This window comes from Xiphophorus hellerii, chromosome 3 (genome assembly GCF_003331165.1).
Source record: "Xiphophorus hellerii strain 12219 chromosome 3, Xiphophorus_hellerii-4.1, whole genome shotgun sequence".
NCBI lineage: Eukaryota > Metazoa > Chordata > Actinopteri > Cyprinodontiformes > Poeciliidae > Xiphophorus > Xiphophorus hellerii.
In genome coordinates this window covers 30575894-30602538 of record NC_045674.1, presented here as the reverse complement: position 1 = coordinate 30602538, position 26645 = coordinate 30575894, and the positions used below count along the sequence as shown (strand labels likewise).

The following is a 26645-nucleotide window of genomic DNA, read 5'->3' as shown; positions in this document are numbered from 1 at the left end:
GCTGACTGGTTATGAATCCGCCCGCCTTGTCTGCTATGTGGTCCTCTACTGTTTGTTTGCCTTTGTCTGTCAGTGGATCTGCCACACTGCCAACAAATACCCCCATCCCATGGCTGTCTGTCTGTCCCCTGCATTGCTAGCAGCCCTGTCTGCTCTCCTAAACGCCCCTGCCTCGGCCATAAAGAGGAACATCTGCAGTGGATCAAGCAGGCAGCCAGCAGCAGGGCAGAGCTGATAATGATAGTTTCTCTCTGGGCTACTCTGGAGAGCAGACAGACATAACATACCATTCCAGCGTTTCCTGTCTGCGCTGACAGGCAAACTATTTAACCCTCTGTGGTCATTCCTCCTCAGCATATGCGCTGCTGCTTGGAGGACAAGGAATACTTCTAGAAAACTACCATAAAACTATAGCAACTCGTTAAAGTAACCCCGAATGTTAAGTTACGGAACTATTTCAACCATAAGCTACCTATTACATTTTTAGAGCCTTTATTTTTCGAAAGCGTCTTTAATATATACGCAGAGAATATCACTTTCGTTGAAATACACGCATTGAAAACAGTAGGTTTGCATGAAGTTAGCTAAAAGTTTGCTCCAGACAGCGTAGACAAACTGCAGCTCCTTAAAGAGGACTTATAGGTTTAATGAGGGGAATTTTCAGCCCACCGCGTAGCTGTTAAAGATTAAGTCTAACATGTTGTCCTTCTGTGGCTACACAAAACGCATTAAGCACTAAAGTCTCTCGGCAGCTTTTTAAGGTCAGGAGACCGTGAGAGGAGCAGCGAATGTTACTCACATATCTCCATTCCCTGTGGCTGGGAAGCGGTGCAGTTGCAGGAGCAGGTGACATTGGAGTTGCCAGGGCCGCCAGGGGCCGTTACGTTTTGCATGGGGCTGGGCAGACCGGGACACCGCTCCGGGGAGAGAGCCGCCGCCACCTCCGCCGCCGCCGTCGGGACACCCCGACGGAGAAACAACAGGAGGAAAAACTTCCAGGCAGCGGCAGCGCGCAGTCTGCCGCTACGAGTAAACTCCCCCGACAGCCTTCGCACTTAGTGTCACACGTCTCGTCTCACGCCATGTTTCTTCCAGGGCGGCTCGGACGGAGAATTGGAGCTAGAATTCGGGTTCGAGCCATCGCTTAACGCATTCTGGCAACAACTCTTTGCCTTCCTCCGCTGCTGAGGGCAGCTGTCCTTCCTCTGTTGGTGCGGAGCAGACACAGAGGGTTCTGGCCCCGCCCCTAACAGACAGACTTTCACTGAGGCCAATCACATTTCTGCAAGGGAGGGACTCAGTGGCTCAGAAGCCGCTACCTTCAAGTACTCAAAAGAAGTCAGAATTTTGACATAGTCGAGAAAAAGCATCCCTAAACAAAAATAAAATTAAATCACTGTAGCATGATTCATTATGGCATAGCAAAAATATTTTTACATTTATTTTTCATGATTGCTTAGTTGATGAGAGATATATTTAAATAAGAACTATTTAAGCAGAAATTGGTTGTTTAAAGAAGTCTAGGCTTGTGTGACAACCTGGGATGCTCGAAAACTACTAATAATTGTCGCAGGAGTAACTGCCTTGTTCACTGCAACGTTCATGCAATTGCAACCCGATATCAAAAGCACCCCAATGTGTGCTGCTGACATTCATCACTACACTACGCAGGAATGCATAAAGAGTACGTGAAAGCACCACCAGGGTAACAGTAGTTCTCCTGAGTATGTCTGGGTGAAGGGGCATGTTTGTGTGCCTTAGCCTTTTTTTTTTTCCAATAGTGTAAGTATTTGTATTGGTGTGAGTGTGTGTCGGTGCTCGGGGTTGTGGGAAGGTTGACCTGACACAGAAAACCGGCAGACGGCCGGGTCACAACTGACAATGGCTGTGGGAGAGCAGAACAGGGGAGATGAGGAGGGGGAAGGAGAACTAGTTGGTCTGGTGTGTTATTTAGGGAGGGTGGGGAGAGCGTTTCAAGTTTCAATCCCTTGTTACGGCAGGCCACAGCCAATGGAGACGCTTCTTTTAGGGATCTAACCTTGAGGTGACCCCCTCCGGCCCCCACCAATGCTGGTCTTGCGGTTCAGTGGCACATGTGCAGCTGAGAGGGAAGAATCCTCACCAAAACACAGCCCCTGCTAATGTAACCAGAAAAAGCACAACTCTGAACCAAAAACATTTAAACTCAATCATCAATCTGGAGTTTGCAGTTTGAAAAAAAAAAAAAAAAAATAGGTCAGTCATATCTGCAGAAAGTCTCTGGACCAAAGGCTACCCAAACTACAATCCAGAGAAAACATGAAGAGCTGTCAGAGTTCGACCAATGGAATGACATAATATTCTCACCAACATTAACCTTAAAATCAAACATGGCTGTCATGCATGTGAAATTATGTATTCCTGCACTAAAAATAAATCAGTTTATCTACTCGTCTGATAGTTTATGTATTTTTACTCAACTACACTGACAAATTTCTATTGTGAACATGTTTCGGGTTTGAATGCAAAACTTGCTGAGATTAAATTTGGTTTTAGATTGCATTTCTCTCAGTAATTAGTAATTATTATATCACAGTTTTCATCTTCTTTTAAATGAAAAACGGTTAACAACATGATCCAAACATTGAAACATGGTGGTGGAACATCATCCTGAGGTCATGTTCTTCATAGGTAGAGACTGAGAAAGATGACCGGTGCAAATTATAAGTAAATTCTTGAATGAGACCTGTTGGAGTCTCCCAGACATTTTAGACTGAGATACGGCTTCATGCTTCAGTAGAACAATGACCATAAGAATACAACAAAAGACAATACTGCAGTTTATGGGGGAACCAATATATGTCCCAGAATGTCCCAGTTTCAAGACCAGACCAGATTATTTCAATTAAGAATCTCTGGTATGATTTGAAGATTGCTAAACATAAATCATGTCCATCTAACTAGCAGGAGAGCATTATTTCATACACATTGTGCTCAGAGTTTAGGAAATGGGGAAAAGCCGCTCAGAGAAGGAGCAGTAACCAAAGGCAAGAAAAAAAGGAAATGGAACGTTGTGAAGGGGAAACGAGAAGAAAAAGTCAACACCTCCAACAGATGTTCAGCATTAAGTGCTGCAACACTTTGCCAAGTTCCATATCCAATCATAAAACAGAAATGCTCCTTGACTGTAGCTTCCAGTGAATTCCACATTCCTCAATGAGTGCAACACCTTTGGTAAAGGGAAGAAAGGCACAGGGAACAGTGGCACACTATTCAGAAGCCTGGCACCTGTCAACATTTCAGTGAAACGACAACCTGACATGCTGCCACTTTGTCCGCTGAAGAAGCAAATACCAAATCCATGCACTTTGCTTTTTTTTTTCCTTCCACATCTTTAGGCTGAGGTCACGCAAATCCTAGACAAGCTCTCATCCACAGACACATTCAGACAGCCATCGATTCTCCCTCACACAACCCACCTCCATTCCCTCACAAACACACACGCAGCCGCACAAACATGCACAGTCTGTCTGGAGCGTCAATTCAGTCCCCCAGGGAGCACGTAGGGTGACACCACTAACAGGCCAGACCAGACTAGACAGCCAGCAGACAGATAAATACTAGGCACGGCTGAATACCAAATGCACTCCAGTCTACCAGATCCCTTCCCATCCCCCCCTGTCTACAGTCTGCACACGCACACACACGCACACACGCAAGCGCACACACACAGAGCCTCTCTGTGCGTCTCCTGGGAAGTGTCTGTCTCATCGTGTATTTGAGGAACGCTAACTTTAGGTTGATAGGTCTATCACGCTCGGCACGTGTGCCTGCGTCTATTTTAGGAGCAGTGAGTGGGGTTTCCTTTCTACTGATGCCTACTCAGAAGTTCACTTCGAGCCTTAAAGCTCTTGTTTCAAATTCATTCAGATCAAAGCTGCTCATGCAACGCAACCTGCAAATCTTTTTTGTTTTTACTGAGTTACAAACAGGCATTGAGGAAAAACAGCATCATCACGAGATGTGCATGCTGGTGCAGCTATTGAGAGTAAGGAAGTCGAGACTGTATTTGAAGTCACTGGAGGCCTGTCATGTATAAATGTGTGCATTCAGTTTTATCCTACAACTGAATGCTGGAAGGTTTATTTCTGATGTTAGAGAAGAGACAGTGAATGCAGAAAAAAAGGATTTGAGGTCCATGTGGGGAAAATAAAAAAAGCAACACAACTATAAAATTCAATTCTTCCCCCTTTTCCAGTGCAGTTTAACCATGTAAACCTGTAACTGTTAAGCTAGACAACACTTCATAGCGCCATCTTGTGGCTGATATTTAAAAAGGTCTGTTAAATGCACAATCCTGACCATGGAGTGAACAAAACTGTTTCACTGACTGCTTTTAGTTCACCTCCCATTTAGGACAGGTTGCTCCTGTTTCTTTCTGAACTGTCTTCTGGTTCAGCTTTGAGTTATAAACACACCATAGACATGCAGATAAACAGAACACAGAGATATGTTCATAGAGATATGAAAGTATTTTATGAAGGCTAAATATCAAATACTGTTCTAGACTTTAAGGATGGCGTGGTTAGGGGAGTCACAGGGTCTCAGTAGTGTGAAAAAGTATTTGTTAATTTATAGATTTCTTCCATGTTTGCTTTTATACCTCACTATTTGTTTTAGATTTAATGTTTTTCTTCTTGTAGACTTGATCAACCTGTTGTAACTGATGGATCCTTAAGTATTTAAGGAGAACGTACAACCTTCTACTCGGGCGCATTTGGGTTATGCAGAAGAATGATGATTGAAGCAAACCTCTAAATGTCTAATTAAAACAAAGGAAATTTTGGATTGGCCTAGTTAAATATGACTCTTCAGCTCATTTGAGTTACTTTGACATGGCCTTATTTAAACAGGTCACTCATGCCCATCCACCCATCAATGTGGCTGAGTTACAACTGCAAAGAAGAGTTGACCAAAATTTCTCCACAATGATGTAAAAGACCCTCTACCAGTTCTTACTAGCACGTAGTTGTTGCCACCAAGGTTTATTCAACCAGTTATTAGGTTTAGGAGGGAGCTCCTTTGTTATATAGGGAAACGTTGGATCAGATAGCTTGTTTTTTTTAAATTTATTTCTAATTTATCAAATCATAATTTCTTTGTCCAGATGACAGGGGTTTGTTGAAGGAGGTACATGATGGCATCTTCAACTCCAGTTCATTGAAGACAAGCAGGATTGTCAGATGAGCTTTCTTTGGTACTATAACAAGGTGATGTCTTTCACAGCACTGGAACTTTCCCCATGGTCAAATTAAGGTTGAAGAGGGGCTAAAGAATCTCTCAAGGCTTCCAGAAAGCTTCCAGAGTCTAAAATCTGGGGTTGCGTCTTCCCTTGACTTCTACAGAGATATGAAAACTCCAAGGTTTGGTTCTACAGGGATATGGAAACAGGGCCAGCATCTCCTGAATTGGTTGAAGACAACTGTGAGGGAGCATCATGACCCATGACTGCGGTGAAAGACAAGCCATTTGAGGTGCAACAGGAAAGTTGTTGGTCAAGGAGAAAGGATGGGAGGTCTGATTGGCTGGGGGCAGGAGGATGCTGAGGTTGTACCTGAACTTAGCTTATTCAAGACTGAGTTCAAGTTCCCAACCACACATATTTTACTGTTCTGCTAGAGCCAGCTCTCCAGCTACTTTCAGTATGCCTCATTGTTACCTCTAAATTTAGCTTTGAGCTGCTTTTGCATGCATCACAAAAATTCCCTCCGGTTCATCATTGGGAGAGCATCTCACTGTTCTGGTGAGGATGGTGCTGTTCACAGAGGTGTTTAGATTCAGTCATGCTACAAAGAACTTTAAAAAGGCCATGCTTATCACTCTTCCTATTGTACCTTTTTTGCCACACTGTTCCCTTATACTAAACTTTGCATTCAAACACTTGGATTCAACTCTCTCTTCAACTCCGTCACTGCACATGTAACATGACTATAACATAACATGTATGCATCTAATTCCATTTTCTGTAATGTTCAAATTTTCTGAGAAAAAAAGGCTTGGAATATATGACTCTGCGTCTAATGATAATAATAATGATAATGTATGAGTTTCACTTTCTGAGTTTGATGTAGGCCCCAAAAATGCTTGGAGCCTACTACAACCTCAAGCTGACTCTGTGGATGGAAGTAACTCCATGCAAAATAAGCATTTTGATGGATGCTGAATTTACAAATCCCAATAGAATTGGCAAGAAAGACCTGCAAGATATAGGCAAAGTGTCAATAAGCAGCAGGTAGTGACTGATTACAGACATGGTAAAATGTTATGCAACAGTAAATGTACAATGCTGGTTTGTAATCTTCAACAGAACTAACAAAATACTTTTGAATCACAGAAGAACTCGCTGAACCTCTCGTGGACACAACCGTCATCATGTGACGCGCACTACAGAGGCTGTTAGGCTTGAGGATGATCCATTTTGCCTGTAACATAACATTTTCAGCAGACCTACAGCTCTAACTTCCTTGTGACTTCTATGTGCACTAAGTATGTCATTACAAATGTCAGAACAAAAAGAGGGAGATGACTCAGTCTTCATACTAGATCAAGAACAGGACTCATGAATTCACCACGAGGCATTTCAGCCGCTGACGAGCTGGCAATAACAGACAATAAAAGGATGCGTTTGTTTTAAGCGTCCAGTGGAGCCTGCCTTCTTGAGCAAAGTACCGGTGAACAAAAAGGCCTCTCCAGACAGTGACAAAGCAGAGCGGAGAGCTGCGCTCGATGAAAAACAACTGGCACGCCACATCACATTTGCTGCTTCTTGCCCTTGTCTGGCTGCAGCGCCGTGTCATATCCTGTCCACACAGGTGCACCAGCTGTCTGGCTTCCCAACTCTGTTATTGCCGCACACAAACACACACTTCTCTTCCACCCCTGTCATTTAAAAAAAAAAAAAAAGCACCCCTCCTCCCTTCCCTTGCTGCCGCAGGCACCACTGCAATGACACTACAGCATTTACCTAAAGGTTGTTTTGTATCTGTGTGTGCCAGAGACAGTCGGGGTTGAAGAAAGACCGAGGAGAGAAAAATGCAAGAGTGCATGGAAGAATGACTGAATTCGAGACATAGCCAGACAGACACAGGTTGAGGAGACTGACTTAGTGAATGAATAAATCAAGAGCAGAGCAGAAAAAGTAACAGAGATGATGAGGGAGACAGGGGAATACAAGAAGGAGGTAAAACAGCAAGAGAGGACAACAGGAGATGGAAAGAAGTAAGGAAGGAAAGAAAACAATCGTAAGGAAGAGAGATAGCAGGGCACAGCCGATTAAAACAAAGAGAAAAGAACCTAGAGACAGCGACAGTGAGGAAGAGTAGATAATCAGCAGGTATTGAGCTCTCTTCACCCCTGCGGTAGGGCCCTGCAGAGCATTGTAATGGGCTGTCTGCCCAGCTGGGGCGATGAGCTCATGTCTGGCTTTTAATGCCAATCTCCTAAACTGGCACACGGCGAGGCTCGATGAGAGCCGATGCAACGCTGCACCTCCGCTGGCCAGCCGCCGTGAGGACAGGGTCAGAGGAACACTGAGGAGAACGACAAGCGAGGGGGGGAGTGAAGGTAAGAGCCATGGAGGACGAAGGTGTGCTCCCGAAAGCCACTTACGTCACCATGCCGATAAGAGCCTCAACCAGACGGCAATAATCACACAGCCGCTGAGACGGCGGCTGCAAATGTGTGTGTGTGTGTGTAAAAGTGAAGGCTAGAAAGAGAGAGAGAGAGAAAAGGGAGAGCTAATGTGCGTGTGTTTTTATGCAGCCATAAACAGCCATGATTATAGAGTGCGGATGGGACAGGTTACAGCTTCCTGCTGTTAGGAGGACATACATTGCTGAACACATACCGGTAATAAAAGGAAAAGCAGGAATGATTCAAGAGTGCGCACACACCTGTGTGTGTTTGTGTGGTTCTTTGATGTCTTTTAAATGCCCAAATTTGAACTACTACACAATTGGGCAGAGAGCTGACTTACTTGCAAAGTAGAGGCTCTGTTGAACATCAGTGTTTGTGAGGTTTGTAAGAAACATTACCACCCCAATGCAAGTGTTTGCTTTTACTCTATGTGACAGTTATTCTCACTGCAGGCATTTGGAGCAGCCATTATCCATGTTTCTCTTGTCCCCAGGTTGGCTGCTCAGGTAGGGTATTCAGTAAAGGAGAGCCATCAATCCAGTAAGCATCCAAAGCTCAAAGCATCTACTTCAGTTCTGTTTAAAATGCAGTGTGAGAAGCTCGATAGGAATGTATTTATTTTACTACAGCCATACATGGGAGTGGAGTGGTTAACAACTACACCAAGGCTGTTTTCCTACCTGATTGTTCGAGCCATCGCTTAGCGCAACCATATGTTTTCCCAAAATTGCAGCATTTATTAGATTTTCGGTTTCACACTGCATTGTGACAAACAAATCAAACCCTTCGAAAAACCTGTTTCCCTTCCTTGGTTGTAGGATTTCGCTTTTGTCTTTGGTAAAAGACCATGAACCATTTCTCCCACTAGCTCTAGATGTTGCATTTATTTTGGTTATATTTACACAGAATGCCCTTCACTACAGTTTCCTTCCTGGTTTTGCAGCAATATCCAGTCCACTTGGTATTCACATTTACTCTCACACCAGACCAGAGTTCACTTCATCCGAACCCAGACCGAGGTGTTTAGGCAAACCAGAGTTAGTTTTTTTGTCCTCATCTAAGTTCAATTGAGCATTCACTCCTTTCAAAATGAAGTGGACTTTCTAGGCAAACGGACTAAGGTTGAATAAAGCAGACTAAACAGGGCTGGTGTGAATGCACCCTAAATCTCTTGACTACTATAAACATTTTGGCCTCCATGTTTTGGGTTTCAACAGCATAGGCTGGCAGTTTGAGACAAAATAAACAACACGTAAGTGCCACAACTATTTGATTACCCACCTGCATCATTACATTTAGATGTTCCAGTCTCTTCAATGGCCACAGATACTGTATATTAAACTCAGCACCCAGGAATGCAGACTAAAAACAAACATTTAGGAAAGAAAGAAGGTCGGGGAATTCCAGTGCAGTGAAGTGATGGGATGCAACCTGTCCAAGAAGTCAGGTCGTGAAATTTCCTCCCTATGAAATATTCCACAGTCAATATTTGACACATGGTGTCATAATAAAGTGGGAATAACAGCAATTCCATGAAGTGGTAGGCCACATGAAATCACAGAGCAAGTTGCATGGACGTGGTGCAGAGAGCACTGAACTACATTCCTTCAAACTTTACATGGTCTTCAGTTTCACTCAAGAACAAGAGTGATTCATTAAGAAGGATTTTCATAGCCAAGCAGCTGTATCCTAATCTTTCATCACCAAGTAAAATGCAAAGCACATGGTGAATTGATGTAAAATATGCTACCAGTGATTTCTAGAGCAGTGGATGCATGTTCTTTGGAGTGACAAATCATGTTTCTCTGTCAGGCAATCAAATGGACCCGTTTGTACAGAACTTATAGTGCATGTTATCCAGTGGATACTTTTACAAAATCACCAAGATTTCTAACAGTCTTTCTTGGCAAAGATGAGACGGTGCTATTATGGGTAGTTACCAGTAGAATGGTAGTAGACAGACTGCACTGTGCCAAGTATTAGCGTTGGCTTAGACGAGATTATGATGGTTTATCAGGAGTTACAACCAGTCCCTTTGTTCAAAATGAAAGGAACTCTTAATGCTTTCAGTACACTGTAATATCTCAGACTGAAGTCTGAGGATGCCATCCTTCCTGTTCCAATATGAGTATGTATCATTGCATAATAACACAAGGTTCATAAAGTTGAGTGAAGTTGGTGTGGAAATGTTTATTTTACATATGTATTCGTTTGTCTAAAATCAATGCTACATGAAGCGCCTACCACTCCATACTGAACAAATTAAACACTGTCTCTGGGCGTCACCATGCTGAAATCCCAACTTCTCTATCTTTGTTAACGGAAACGTGGTTACCTCAGGAATGACGTCCAATGTAATTGGAACGTAGCGTAACACTCTATGCCTGTTCTTAATGCAGCAATGTCCCCTGCTGTTGTGACTGATGACTCAGTCAATGTAACTTTTCATTTAGAGAATCCGACAGGATGATGACCCTGGACTGGAAGCTTGTTCTGGACTTCTCTGTAATGTACAAGTTGTCCGTTTGTCCCTGGTTCCACTATTGTGGCAAGAAGGGCTGATGTTTGCGTGGGTTCTCAGGCCACGGCCGAAGTGGTGGGTTCCCATTGGGTGGCCTGTGGCCTTGGCTGCAGGGGGGTTTCAGAGTGGTTGGGTCAGGATGTGGCGGGAAGTGGGGGTGGCTTGGTGCCTTAAGTCTCACTCTGTCCCCCTTTGGCCTGGGGCTGCTGCTCCTGTGAACTTTGTTGTCTGTCCTCATGTTTATCATCAGTCATGTACTTATTAGCAGTGCCTGCCAACCTTCTTCACTCTAAACACACAGCGCACAGCTATTACATTTGCAGTGTTGCACTTTCCTAATTAAAAAAAGGATAATTATCCACTCTCGAGCTCACATATTTTGAAAGCAGTGTGTTGTACTTTGTTCTTCAGCACCCAATATCCTTCAGTGGCAGTTAAAAAAAACACAATAATTAACTGTGTTCAGATGCTGCATTTTATGCAAGTGAATTATTCAAAATGATACTTTATCCAAAAGTGAATTATAGTTTTTGTGAGGCAATAATTTAACATTGATTATAAATATGAATTTGTTTCAAATCAATGTAATCCCTTTTTATCCTCTCTATTGACGGATAAGGTTTATCTTCTGTGACCAAACGTTTTACATTTGGAGGAAAAAGGTGGATGATTACAAGCCTGAGAACCCCATCCCAACTTTGTAGAACAAGATTGGCTGCATCATGGAACAACGAGTACAACTTCACATAATAGATGGCATCATGAGGAAAGAACATTATGTGGATGTAGTGAAACAACGTCAGTCAGGAGGTTAGGCTTGGGAGGTCTTAAATAATCCATGAATATAAAACTAAATTAGTTATCATCAGTAGTTTTGAAGTAGCCAACAAGACCCAGATTTTAAAATTTCAGCAAAAAGTTGAGGAAAATGTTGAGAAAGATTTCATATCCACATGGGGAGCTCTAGACAGGGGCCAACAGGGGCCAGTGGCCCTGTCTGAACTGGATCTGGCAACTGTTACTGAAGAGATATGCACTGGCAGTAACTAATTGATCTCCTTGATCAGTTTCATTGTTTCACATCTGCGAATGTTGCAAACTACAGTAAACTACTGTAGGGTTTGCACTGAAAACACAATAAAAACATTTGTATTGCCTTTCTAATACAAATGTGAGGAAATCCTTGTCAATATTCCGCTGATATCAAAATAAACCAATTTTCCAATTGCAGTATTCTCATGAAATAACAAATACAATTAAAATCACAGATGAATAACCTTGTTCTACATTATTTAAAAGACATACGGCGCCACAATCCTCCAACGTCCTGTCGTCTTCTTTCTTCACGGTCTGTGCCAGTGGCGACATCCAGTTGTTGATCATGTGACTCGTGTGATGAGAAAAAAGTGTTCCCATTGCAGTTTGGCGAAATAAACCAATTCAGATGCGGCCAAATAAAACCTATCTCTTCCAGGTGGCAAAACTTTTCATCATAAATGTGAATTTTCATAAAAATTGCGTTTCAATTGAGCAAATTTATTTTTGAAAATGTCATATTGCTCAATTATATGGTCAATGGGAACGTAGCTTCTGAGGGCAGCAGGTGTGGAACAGACAGAAACTCATGTGAATGTTTAACTAAACCTGCAACACTGAGGAACACAATGAAAACATTACATTAGGTGAGAGATGCTGGACTCAGAGCAACAGCTAACAGATGGATAGTAGTGGGAACATGTTGCAGCGCTCCAGACCTGCTACCACCCCAGCAGAACTTCGTGACATGTAGGTTAGCACGGCCCGTGTGCTAACACTGCCTACACTAACACAGCTGCTTCCAATGGACTCCTGCCTGAACTGGTTTGGTTTATGCATAACTGGTATCACGCCACATGGCTTTATTAGCTCCCGCATTAGCCATGTAGCTCATAAACATCAACCTGTGCCTGCTTGCATCGCTGCCATCCTCCGGCTCTACAGCAGGACAAAGAAGGAAACAGCTTGTACCAGCGAACGTCTCTGCTTCACAGCTTGGTTTGCTAGAGTAGGTGCCACTCCCCACCCACCCGTCTCCGCCCCACTCCCTGGCTTTCTGTTGCGGTGGTGGCAAGCAGGACTATGGGGAGTCAACAGATCATCCCACAACAGCTTGTAACCGCAGCGTTGACTGCTGAGGTGCTAAAACCGAAAGCAAGGCTCGGCGACAACATTAACGCTGCATCAAGTCAGCAGTGGCAGATAAATCGTCTGACAGGGTGGAATTAGCAATGAAAATGATGCTTATTTCATCCATGACTCCATATGTGAGGTATGCTGACAGATGCCACCATGCTTAGCCATAACCTGATGAGACTGCAGGAAAAAAAACCTCTTAGATGTAAATATTCAATATGGAGGTTTATTCATAAATTATAGACTTAGGAGACAAAGACAAAGAATTATTGTGGTGGTTTGAGCACCAGCTGGAGTTAGGAAGGTAACTCCAGATGAACAATGGACTTGGATGGTGAAAAAACTATACATATCTTTGTTACTAGCAATTTACTGCAAGTGCTAAGCTCTATGAAGAGTGATCATAAGGTTTACACTTCAATGTGTGCCCAACAACACATAATATATTTTATAAAGAATGCAAAGACAGTCCAGACCACTGTAGGTGTGATATCACTGACCATAAGATTGTGCAATTTGACATTTCGAAAATAATTTTGCTTAATGGAAACATGCCCATTTCAATAAAAGCTCTCTTTTGTAGATGAAAAGTTTTGGAGTTAGGATGTGGTGTCTTTTGTATCGAAATTGGTTTATTTTGCAAAATTGACAACAGACGTCGACAACGGCCCAAACTCTCGACACACACAGAGAGATCAAACCAAATTAAAACACTCGTGATATCAGGTGTAAGAAATTGGAATGAAGCTGGAAAGTTTTGTACGCGCTTTAGAAAAAATGCACTATTGACAATGGCAATTTCTACACTTCTATTATATGGAGGAACTAGTAAGTAAGGTCTCGTTTTGATCCATTCTTTCACAAAAACTGTCTTCTATTCTGGAAAGTTCTTTGTATGAACTCTGACATTCATTTCCTTCCACAGACTTTCAGCTGAATACAAGTCATTTGATTTACAGAGCCGCACTAATAGTTTAACTTTCGTTGCCTCGGCTGCGTGTTTGGGACTCTTATGGGAGTCTTATAATCTGTACATTTCTTTATTCATCCTTCTCTCAGATAAATGAAATCTGCCAGCAACATAAACTTTAAGTCCAACACAACACATTAAAAATGTATTAAATGATTTTGAACTGATGTGAAGACCTATTGTTTCTCCAACCATAGTGTGCACAATGTCATACAAAATGTCAGTTTTGGCCAAAATTTTACAAATTTTATTTTCTCAGATTTCAGTGTTCTCTTCTACAGGAAACAGGCTTTAACATGTTTTTTCTTCACCAGTGGAGTCATGTGCAGTGAGTGTGTCACACAGGTGTAGTGCATTGCTTTTTGTTTTCTGTATGCTGTACATAACATATAGGCTGTTCCCCATCATGCAGGGTGTAGAGATGCATAAAGTTGTCATCAATCGGTAACATGACAAGGCCTACCAGACATTTATAATCCTGTGTCTTGTGATCTTCAGAAGACACAGAACATACTGCAGCCTTCTGTTAAACTCCTGCTTCACTCCTGTTGCCACCACATATTTCCATTGCTGCCATTCTAGACGTGCTGATTTTAAATTAAAAAACTAAAATACCAACAAGTATATCCTCATCCCACCCTTCTAGGGGTTTTACTTGTGTTTTCAGCGAGTGTAAAGTGCTTCTTTTCCATAGCAACAGTCTATACCTAACATGAATAGCTAGCTGGAGAGCTAATCCAAAGACTGGCACAATAGCTTGTCAGTTTAAAGCTAACATCGACCCGCTAGTCAGACTTGGTATTCATGTGTGCTGGCTGATTCAGATCCAGGTAGATGAGGTGTTTGATTTTAAAGCCAAGTTGTACTTGGCTTTAAAATCAATATTGAGAAATTAGATTTCAGTTGCGTGAGAATGATCAGGTAGTCACATCACACACTGGGACTACAGCTGAGCAATAAAGAAGACATCAACAAAGCTGGGATTCAGGGGAGGCATATTTTAGGGAGTAACTTTGACTTCAGACTCTTTATGAGAATAATGTAGCATGTAACAGATAGAATATGAGAGAAGAGAGGAAGAATAAATAATGTAGGACTTTACAGAGGTCAGAATCAATACAAAGACTCTAGATTTTACGACTGCATACAAAAAATAGCAATGTTCAAATGATGCAGACAGATGCATCTCAGAGCATCTTTGAAGGTGACCTGCATACGTAGCCACTCCCAAGTAGGTGGGGCTTGTCCCTCCAACGTCTGAGTAAGAGGCCAACATCTCCTCTGATGGCTCATAGATGACGGGTTCTAGCTTCATGGCTGAATTATGAATATATTTCCTGCAGGGCGTTGAATGGCTCAGTTGGAAGAGTGTGTGCTCCATGCGCAGAGGATATAGTCCAGGTTGTCCTGGGTTTGATTCCCAGTCTCAGAAATTTACTGCATTTACTGGCCATTTACTGCATGTCTTCTCCTTCTTTATCAAATCTATTTCCTGTCTCTATTGTTCAATAAAAGCAGATAGTGCCAAAAACTTCTTTAAAAAAACCTCAATGTAACTATATACAGTACAGACCAAAAGTTTGGACACAACTGTGTGTCCGAACTTTTGGTCTGTATTCAATACATACCAAATGTTTGGACACACCTTCTCATTGAATTCAATGAGAAGGTGTGTCCAAACTTTTGGTCTGTACTGTACATCCGTCGCTGCCATAATTTTGAATGGCTCATTGCGTGAAAAAGCTTATTCACCTGACTGTGATTAGGGATGCACCGGTTGCAGTCGTCTGGCCGATCTCTGATTACTGAGCTTTAAAAAGCCTGATTTGTTTGATTCAGTTTTTGGCCGATACTGTCATTTTTTTTCCCCATCTGAAATGTTGTTAAATATAGCAAGAAAGTCACTGAGTTGGTAACAACGGGGTGACTATTATTTACTACAGATGTAGTAAATAACCAGCTACACTATTTACTAGACATCCCACCAGAAATGATCTGGTGGGATGTCTGCCGGACAAACCTGTCTAAAAGCAGAGCAGTAGAGGACAGTGGTTGATTTTTAGATGTTTTCTAAGATAGATAAGATCGGTGGATGAGATCGACTTCACATATCTCCCAAGATTAAGCAAATCCAGGCCGTTTTCTTGGTGCAACCTAATTTTAGTTGCACTTTTATTTAATGAAATTACCACAATTGTGAAATTGTGTTTTTTTTTTTTTTTTTACATAAGCAGAATATTGAAAAGTTTTGAACGCATTTGTAATAAAAATGCGTCCATACAACATACAAAAGTCTGCCAGAACTTTTATCTTAGTAGCAGGATGGAAGCTGATAACATTTTTGCAGAAAAGGCGAACGCAGCTCACTGCAAATTGTGAGAATGATTTACTGTCACACTCCCTGACACTAGAATAAAATAAGTCCCCTAAACTGAGATCAGACAGCTTTATCTTTCACCGTACCTGGTGCATAAAGGATGCTCTCTGAGCCCATATTGGTATTCCATAATTCTCTCTAGAATCAAATAGAACTCTGTAGATGATGTCAAATTTGAATACGGGGAGAAGAAAAACTTGACAGTGACAGCCCTGTCTTTTTGTCACCAGCTCATGATGCGTGACAAACAGAGCTTGCTGTCACTCTGCCTCTCTACATGGGACATTGTGCCCAGAGCTCATTCGTCTCGTGAGCTGAATCGGCCCTTATCAGACTAACGCTGTGTGGGTTGAAGGGTGTGGCTTCCTGCCACCAGGTCTATTTCTCTCAGAGGAGCAGTATCGTCAGCCTCTGTTCTTCGGTTTTCTGTTGGAAGCATTCACTCAATCTTGTGTCTAAATCAGCTTTGACTGATGTGTTTCTCTAGATCTACAACATATCAAACACATCCCACAAAAAAATAAAAATGAAATCAAATAAAACAAAAATCAAAGTGGAACAAACAATCCATGCAGTCGGCAGCAGAGAGCTGGAGACGCTTAGAGAGATGGGTCGGGAAAATATGTTCTGCTGCAATTTAGCCAAACTTGTCTGATTTGTGTGTGTGCTTGTTGTCTGCCCGGTGACACCCTGTGAGAGGCTGCTTCCTCAGAGAGTGATTGGTTTGCTAGCGAGGCAGTCTGTCCGTGCAGGTGGGAAAGCTGCCCATATCATCATCTCATTTTCTGTCTGCTTTAACCACTGTCCACTTCCCGTCATTTACCATTTCCCAGGCAGCTAATCAAGCCGCTCTCTCAGTCAGCTCCATGTTTCACGCTCCAATTTATCTCTGATGTTTATCTCACTGTGATCCCACCTTCCCTTTTTATTTACTCGTTTTCCCTCCTGATTTAGAATATTTTGAAGAAATGAAGACAGAAAGCAAAAATCAGGATCATTTACATAAAATGTTATCAACTTCAAAAAGAACAGCTCTATGCAACCACACAGCAAGGCTTAAGGAATGTAGAAGTAATTATTTTAAATCAGATCTAAGTCTTATCTAATCTCAAAGCTGCAGTTTTTCTCTTTTTTTTGTTTTACATATTTGTTAAAATTGTATGAGACAGATAATCTGTGAAAATATCGAGTTCATCCACCTCCTCTCTGAGCTACTGCTGCCGTCTAAAGAAATGCACCGCTCCCAACCAAAAACAAAAAAATCAGAGGCAGGAGGAGGAGGGGCTTAGTGCTGTCAACCACTTCATGTTCTCGCTGCTAAATGTGCTAATGGCGAAGAAAAAACTTACAGTTCCAGGAAAACCATTTATCCGCCATGATCAGTGGCCATGCTAACTAGCCTGAGCATTAACAGCTGTCTGTAAAGCCTTACAGAGGTGAAGCTTTTTTCCTGAATTTTCTGTTGGCGAACGGAAAGTAACTTTGCGACATATAATATAACGGTGATTTCATGGGGGGGGAAATAATTACATGCGCAATAATGTCAAAGCTTTCATCATTTTTAATTAGAACAAATCTGTTCTAAAGCAGCACCGGTCAAACCACTTTGAAGATCTTTCGTTTTTGGCTGAGCTTTATTATCCTCCATGAGTGCAGAGCTCAAAGAATGAGAATTTTTGGCAGTATGCAGTATTTTTTGCAGATGTGGTCAAAGCATTTGGGCACATCATTGTAGGAATGTTATCGATTCTGACAGATTGGATAATTTATGTATGTACTGTTCAGCCAAAACCTCATTCTTGTTTAATCTTCTGAGGATTAAGTTTAAGTTTGCTTGAGTAATGTACGTCCAAAAAATCAGTCAAAAAATATTCAACTCAGTTGATATTTATTTGACAAGATAAATACAAGAAAAAATATTCTGTAAAACTATTCACTAACTAAAGTAATGTCTCTGATGTCATGTTGGTTCATTTCCGTTGAAAACTTCTTTGGCTGTTGTGTTAGGAGAGGGAGAAGATGAGCACAAACTGGACATTCAGCTCCATGCTAAGCCATTAGAAAATGTCTGCATATTTGTTACACAATAACAGAAGTCTCAGTTTCCTCCCTAAAATTTTTTTGCACTAATATCTGGTGACTTGTGAGGTCACCAAAGTCCACTGATGTCAATTTTGAGTTCATTGAACCAATCTGACATCTGCTTTTTGACTTGATGCATTATGATACAAAAGGTTCTTTCTCTTTGCAAACAGAAGTACAAACTTCTGAGTTTCAAACTGAAAAATAAACTGAGATTCCAGATAGAGACATTAGATTTGTCAGCAAGGTAAACATAAAATCCAACATCTGTTCTTTATACACTGTATAAAACACAGCAATAGCTGAGTTTATAAATCAGCCTGGCCATTCTTCATATGCAGTTCCACTTGATTCTCATCTCACTTCACTGCTCCATCAGGGATTTCTCACATTCAGGAAGATTTCCCAATCAGAGAGCAGAAGGAGTTTTGTAAGATGACGTTTCTGCACTGTTTTAGAATTAGCTGTTTTGGCCAAGCAAGTCTGACATCATCACCAAGTGTAATCCAAGGCATTGGAGCGAGTGGCGTTAAGGACAGTGGACTCCAGAGCAGTGGAGAGCTGTTCTCTGGAGGGATGAACACTGTTGTATCTGGCAACCAAATGGACAAGTCTGGAATTAAAGCTGCAGTATGTAACTTCTATAAAAGATATATTTTTTTTACACATTTGTGAAACTGTCACTGTGTTATGATAGCTTGGCTCCTCTGCCTTCTCCCAGTCCTAACTAGAAACAACCAATCAGAGCCAGGAGTCGGGTCTTAGTGCTGTCAATCACCCTCCGTGTGGTGCCACTCATTCCACCTCCTTCTCCCACTCTTTGTTCTCTGCTACTGCAGCTAGCACAGCCTGTTCTAAATGCTAAGGCTAGTTAGCATGGCCACAGATGACAGCAGATAACCAGTTCTCCTGTAACAGGAAGCTGTTTCTCTGCCATCAGCACGTTGACCAGCGAGTACACAACATTGAGTGACAGCGCTAAGACCCTCATCCTGTCTGATTGGTTGTTTTTGGTTGGGAGCGGTGAACTTCTTCAGACAGTACTAGCTGCACAAAGAGGAGTTAGAGGAGATCAAACTTTTCCTAGATTATCTGTCTCATACTGTGAGAGTTTTAACAAATATGTAAAAAACATTATTTTCTTTACAAAAGTTACATACTGCAGCCTGAAAAAAGCAGCTTGTTAAAACCCTATGCACCATATCTTCAGCTTTGTGTTTTCCCTAAACTCCAAAAGACAACCAACAGTTCTACCCTTGTAAACAGGAGTACTACAGGTAAAATACAGTATCTTAACGTAAATTACAGATCTTAATAAGGCTTTTGAGTTCTTCAGGGTTCTGCCTGGGGTTTTTCTGAAGTTTCAACGATAGTATTCTTAAGATTTTTTATTTTATTTTCTGTTTTGCAAAGGACGATTACCCAACATTTCAAAGTATCCAACAAGGTGGTCAATTGCAGTAAAAAAAAGAATGAAATAAAAAAAATAATCACAAGACGCTGTTGTTCCTTTGAGTCTTTCAAGCTTTTCATCCCTCACCATTTTCATCTCTCATTTATCTCTCTCTCTGTAGCTCCTCTCTGTAGGAGGTTCACCTCAATCATAGTCTCAGAACAACCCCCATTTACCCTGCACAGTGTAGGGAAAACAACCATCCAGGAACACACACGCAAGTACACGCCCACACACAGTCATTATCAGCTTTACTCCGTCTTGAAGACATACAGGCTTACACACACACACACACACACACCCAAACATGAACGTGGCCACATTAATTACATAAGCGGTGGGGGTTTTCCTCCCTGCCATGTCCACTGCATGCCCTGAGATATTTAATAAACCTGTCACTGCCACGACTCCCCGCTACAACCTGGACTTAATGAGATACACCACAACACACTCATGCAGATGGAGAGGAAGTCCAGCCACACAGGTTTGTCACTTGGAGCGGATTTGGAAGCCCGTTTGATACCATAGTAGGGGGGGAAAAAAAGAGAAAAAAACCTGATCTGAAAATCTCTAATCTTCCATGAAGATGTCCACACCGTGTGGAGGAAGTTTTATGAAAACCCAAATATGAATCTTTGAGGTCCCTCCATACAATTTTATACAATTTCACAAAAAGAAAGTCCGACTTTTATTTGCACAAATGTTTCATTTATTTTCACTTTCATGGAATAAGAATGTTCCAGATCTCCTTCACTGCACTTACGAAGGATTTAGAACTATTTTAACTTCAATGTTAACAGCAGAGAAACATGGAGAGAAACGTTGCACATGAGGAATGTAATCAGCATTAGGGGTGATGATAAAATAATGTGTTTGGCTCTAATTACATGAAACAGCAACATGAATTATGTTTTTGTTATTACTCTGGAACTGGAGGAAGTGGGGGGATTACATCTTTTGTACCACAAAAAAGTTAGAAACTGACAGTACAAGTGAAACATTAACTCTGTATGCAGCAGCATAAATTGCAGAAGCAGAAGCCAGAATGATGTCACTCCTATGGTTCTATGTGTGTACGCCTTCACTGTGTTTGGTTTTAATGGACTAGAAAAACATGATGGGATGGGAAAGTAACAGGCATTTAACACTGTAGCATATTCAACCTGATCACCAGATAGACCAGGCTGCCACAGGTTGTGGAATATGTCACATAATTCTGCTGCGTCAGCAGACAGGCTCGGACGCGGCGTGCGTTACCACAGAATCGATGCAACTGCTGCTCCAACATGGAAGCAGAACAAACAAAACGGCTGAATCTCGTGTTCTCTGTTTTGACGAAGAGTCATTCACCTTTTAATGCTGGATGCCTGACTTTCATCCACAATTGGAAAGTTGTACCTTTAAACAAAGCTGCAAAATATAAAGGATAGAAAATGAGGTCTTGAGGCGCCACAAGGCTGCAGGTCATTAGCTGCATGTCTTGCCTTTCCACCTCCGACCTTATTCCTTTCCAGCTACTGTTAAATAAAGGCCAGTAGTGCCATAAAAACCTAAAAAAATAATAATAATTCAAACATCCATGTTTACAATTCTGCAAACAGAAAGAACTGCTTGGATGAAACATTTGTCAGGTTGTCCTGTTTCAGGTGCAATGCTTTCAAATTCTGCTGTCCACCTATATTTTTGTCAAATCAGATGAACTTTCACTTTAAGAGTAAGATCAGAATGTTCTACACAATGTGTTGACAGACAATAATTTAAAAATTTTGGAGTCCTCATTTGAATCTGATAGAGAATCTGTTGAGGAAAATAAAGATTAGAAAAAAGGCAAGCAGGCTTTGTAATCACATCGATTTAGAGCTCAGCACTAAAGGGAAACTGACAAAACAGCAGCGGAAAACCATGAAAAGCTGGTCAGAGTTTGACTGCTGTGATGCCACTCCAGATTGTTCCAGTGATTATTAAGAAATTGATTTTTTAAAATTAAAATATAAATAAAAACAGTAAATCACTTTTCTAAACTGATCCTCCATCTACAATGCATTATTATCTTTAGAAATGTGTCTATATCTTTTACTATCATAACCAAACTTATTTGATGACAGAAAAAAATTATGAATCAAAATCTGCCAGGGGTAAGATCAATTCTAGCCTTCACTGCATTTCAAAGATGCGGATGATCTTATTGTTCCACAAAATCCACCTAATTTTAGGCTAATGCGTCAGAATACATGGCAAAATCTGAAACAGTTTGGCAACAGCTTAACTTATCCACATCCTAGCTTGACCAATTAAAATCATAGAAAAGACGTATCTCCATTTTTGGGAGATTTAAGCACTCAACGTGACAAAACCAAACAGCTACCTCACCCTCAGATCATTAGAAGGTTCTATCTCCTGGCACCTTTTGGGCCTTTGAGTTGTTGCAATGATTTACAGAAAAAGGAATGAAAACATTTTCATCAGCCTCTCCTTGTGGGACTTAAGGCCTCTGACTCCTTTTGTCCACATCGAAAGAAAAAAATAAGAAAATAAATGGCAAAGTACAGTAAGGAAGTCAATGAAAAAAGTCAAATGATGTAGAGCCTTGATGGATAATTGAAGTGCCACATTGCTTCATTGAATGATTCCTCATAGATCCATAGAAGTGGTGGCAATTTCTACAGTTGGCCTTGCATCGCCAGAAAAACAACATTAAGGAGCCTCGAAACCCAATTTCTTGGAAATTAGTAAAAATATTTTGAAATGTTGAAGTCCAACTCTGTTCACATCCACACCAACCTGATGTGGTTTTGTGGTCGTGTTACATGAAGGGCCTGTGATATTTGGTTCACTGTTTAAAGTCATTTTCAATGTTTCCATTTGGATGTTGACATCCTGAGAAAATATTATGTATTCAGGAGGGCCTTTATGGAAGGAATTCATTCTGTGATGATCATATGGCAGCATAAACAGATTCTGTGAAGTCATAGACTAGATGGTTTGTGTTGTGGTTTTATTCAGATGTGTCTGCATGAGTCAAAGCCCTGGAAAAAAGCCGCTGAGGTCTTCAGTCATTCAAAATCAGAGCTGGACATTTACCATATTGTTTGTCATTGTGATAAATGTTTCATCATGATCATTTTGATTTATCAAAATCTGATTAAATACAGTTATGATTTGCAGTTTAATTATATAAAACACACTTCCTTATGTGACCGATGTCCTACAGAATTGTATTACAAATAGAAGTGTTTTCCAAGTGCAGTATTTGTGTTTGTGGGGCTATTATTGCCCCACAACTAATAGCCCCACAAATTTGGGGCTATTTGAACGGCAAAATTAAAATCTGTTCACCTGAAAAAAAAAAAAGATAAAAAGGATTTGTGCCACTTTCATGTGTGGTACTGAATCAGATACATAAACTTAACACTGCTGAGAGACGTCAATGTTCTTCTTCTGCACACGCGGGTCGCTTTGGGGTTGTAAACCTTTTGCACAAAATTCTGATTACAGTTGCATGATTCAATAGTATGAACAGCCGTACAAAAAGAATTTAAAAATTCTACAAAAATTCAGAATTGAACATCAAGACCTTCTGTGTGAACATAGCCTTAGAGATTGTAAACATTTCAAAAGTTCCTTTGTTGTATTCCTGAAGACTTTGCTCGGATAACAGAAGTCAACCCAACAGCAGGTCATCACAGCCGGACCAAAACCAGGGGAACAAAGTTTGTGAAACAAAGGAATATAAACTTCAGCTGGTAAAAACTCTGCTTCAAAATCCAGTCGGAGTTTAAGCAGGAGCGTTAATATTCATCTGTGTAGATACATTTCAAAATGGGGTACTGCTGTTCTGTCAGATACCCTAGAAAAAGACGAGTGGAAAAACTTGGCTGAGTTGTGTTCTGTGTATACAGGGTGGAACAACTGATATCAAAAACACGGAGACTGACAAAAAAAACTCAGAAAGCACCCACACTCTGTACAACAAGTCAGAGAAATCCCAGTCAGCCTACATCTGTCACACACCAAAGCCCTGTGTGTATTCAGAGCTACTGTCAGGCTTCTGTGTGTCTTAACCTGAGTGTGTGGGAGCAACAGACTACTGAACCAAGTGGGGGAGGATATAGGCCGTGCGTATGTGTGGGTGTGTGTCTGTGTGTGTAAGTACCTAGTTTTAGAACCACTTAAAGTCCTTTCCTGATATAATCACTGACATTGTAAAGCCAGGCAGTTTTTATGGGCACCTTGTCCAGTTCTAGTGTATGTTTTGGGGTTAGAGTTTAGGGTCAGGCCTAAAGACAAAATGTATCAGGAACTCTGTAGTTTGCCACATCATTGGACACATACGGAAGAGCACCAATTCAACACAAATCACAGGACTTCCACTTTGAATGATTTTATCAGAAGCTTTGGCACTCGAAAAAGAAAATAACTCATTTCTAAAAAATATAATTTGATCTGCACCAATTTTAACATGAAGGATTTTAATCCAACCACTAAAAGATATTCATGCACATATTTGGTGGCTATGGTCTACTTCCTCCACAGCGCCCCCCAGCTTTAAAACAAGCAGCCACACGCTGTCGTGATTTCATTGAGGATTGTGAAATTTTGTCCTGAAAAACATATCTGGACTACAAAGTAGTCAGAGGGCCAAACAAAGAGATTTTTTTTCTTTTTGCAAAAATAGTCATAGTATCAGCAGAGTAAAGATGCAATATTGCCAGCAGAAAGTTGTAAAATTGCAAGAAAAAAAATAATTACAAGTAAAAAGTCATTTTATTGAGAAAAAAGTTTCAATGGCGTTATCAACATCTAACATGACCAGCCCAAGAAGTCCTTGTGCTCAATCATTTCTGTCCCTTTACTGATAATAATTTGATGATGATGTGTTAACCCTTTAAGCCTCACTCCCAAAAAAGCCAAAGTAAAAACTGAACTAATACTACTACTCCTGACTTTGGACCAGAGAAACCACATAGCTTGCATTTCTATTTGAAATATAATATTTTAAAACCAATGCAAACAATAATCATAGTAAGGTGTTTGTCCTTATTTTGTTTTAAAACTTTTTAAGATCTTTCCAGATATAATCACCCACCTTGTGAAGACTGGTAGTCTTCATGAAGTTCAAAGCCAGTTCTAAAGTGGTGGAATGTAAATTTGGTGTTAGAGTTTGGGGATAAGTGTGAAATAAGCTGAGGTTTGTGCTAAACAAGCTATGGTTAGGGTTATGGCTAGGGTTAGGCCACACAAAGGAAGTCAATATGATGTCCTTATAAGGACAGAAATACAAGCTATGTCTGTAGGGGTGTGTGTGTGTGTGTTTTCATCCAGACAAGGTTTTAGAGTGATGATAGGATTAGATTAGACTGAGTGTAGCAACCAGGCCACCGTACATCTGAACCCTCTTCTCAGCCACTCTTGGGATTAACGTAGAGCTTCACACACAAACACACACATTTTCCCCCCACTTTAATTGTGTAAACACAAAGCATACTGGACTATGGATCGAAACTGCGTTTCACGACCACACACACACTCCAACGTAAGCAGACATTACATACAGGCACAGACATGAAAACACACTCGTTTCCCCCCTCCCCCTATCCCTCCCTCTCCCACCCTGCTCCTGGATTTGTAAAGAAACACACACAAACACACCTTCCCACAAATTCAGAGATGCACACCCACACACACACCCACCCCCACACACACACAGCCCGGCACAATAACCTGATGAATTCTGCCTTTTCGTTTTTCTCCCATTGAACTAAGTCCCATATCCCCTAACTACCACCTCGTGGTTTGCACAAACCCGCTCACAAACAAATCACCCAGCCACCTACCTGCACACACTCCAATCCTGAGGCCCACCCAGAGGTGGCAGGCACCGTACCACACAGTCAGCCTGTCTCCTAAAACTGTTCTCTCCTCAATCAACCTAGCAGGGTCAGTTTGTCATGCAAATGCAGTCCTGGCTTGCCTCCTTTTGTGTCCTTGACAGATTAGTGTGTGTTTTTGTAGGTAAGTGTTGTATCTGTTGGATAGTTTTTCTTCATGTCTTTTTCTTTTAAGCTTTTCCAGTAATCCACAGAGAGAGCGTGACGATGTACCTTTTTTTTCCTGCTAGTCCACAAAAACTATCTATCATTGTCCTACTGTTTGGTCTCCCTCTGGTCTTCCTTGACCATGAACAGTCCTGATAAGGCCTCAAACCTTTCCAGATTTAGGAACATTACAAAACAAACCCAAACTCATTTCATTGGGATGTTAGACCAACACAAAATAATGATTACCTATGAAGTAGAAAGGTAATAATTATAGCGGAGTTTTTGCTTTAACAAATAAAATCTGAAAATTGTGGTGTGCCTTTTGCATTCAATCCCTTTAACCAACCAATCAAGTTTACTTGCATAGCACATTTCAGTAACAAGGCAGTTCAAAGTGCTTTGCATCATGAAGACATAAAAACGCCACAAACACATCACACAGTCAACAATTGTGAAAATCAATAAGATTACATTTTGTCAAGCCCCAAATAATCATAATACAAAGTAATTAAAAAAAAAATCATAATACACATCATATATGTTTCATTCATTATGTTTCAAGATCAACTCTAAGCAGGTGGGTTTCTAGTATTGATTTAAAGGAACTCGGTGTTTTGGTTGTTTTGAAACAAATCTGTTCCAGATTTAAGGTGAATAGAAAGTTAATGTTTTAGCTCATCAACATTAGTGTCGCACACTAATGGTGTAGCTACATTGTAGTCAAAGCTGCCCTGGGGCTATTAGGCTGCCATGCATGAGCATGTCCAGGCCTTCTGACCACCACCATCAGGCCAGGAGGGCGAAGGGTCTTGCCCAAGGACACAACGATGGAGACAGACAGTGGGGGGTCATACCACCATCACCATTGTTACCTCAATGTCTAAAGCAAGGTTTGATTGTAAAACACCATCCAAAACTGACAATCTTATGGTAATTTAGGATATTTGATGCAACAGAAGACAAAGGAAAAAGCATGACAGAACTGAAAACGTACACAGTCATCTATCTATAATAACAGGGGAGTCTTAATCAGAGAAGAAGCTCAAGTTAAATGTGAAAATCCACAGTTTGGTTTGATAGGATAGCTACTAGCCATGCACTCCAACAAGTTCCATTTGCAGTTTGCCAGTAGGGGACATATTAAATATGAAAGAAGACGAGAAGGTGCTCTCTGGTCAGACAAAACCTAAAATTGGATTCGTTGGCCTACATGCAAAATGATATGTGTGGTAGAAAACGAATACTGTATGTGATCCTGAATATCTCTACATCTCTACAACACATTAATGGCTGCATCATGCCCTGAGGATGCAGGGAAGATATTCAAAGGTGAGGGAAAGATGGATGGAGTTAGATAC

The 26645-nt window shown here is 41.2% G+C and overlaps 1 protein-coding gene across 3 annotated transcripts in view; it reads right to left on the bottom strand.

The window, feature by feature from the left end:
- The window catches only part of LOC116716957 (low-density lipoprotein receptor class A domain-containing protein 4), a 223127-nt gene that overhangs the window by 39542 nt on the left and 156940 nt on the right, over positions 1-26645 (bottom strand). Inside the window, exon 1 of one of the 3 annotated variants that reach the window (XM_032557980.1) lies at positions 800-1228. The exons of the other annotated variants lie outside the window; for them this stretch is intronic. Within the exon in view, the coding sequence (XP_032413871.1) occupies positions 800-893 (94 nt within the window). The 5' untranslated portion in view covers positions 894-1228. Of the gene's footprint in view, positions 1-799; positions 1229-26645 lie in introns of those variants that run through there. 3 annotated transcript variants of the gene reach the window in all.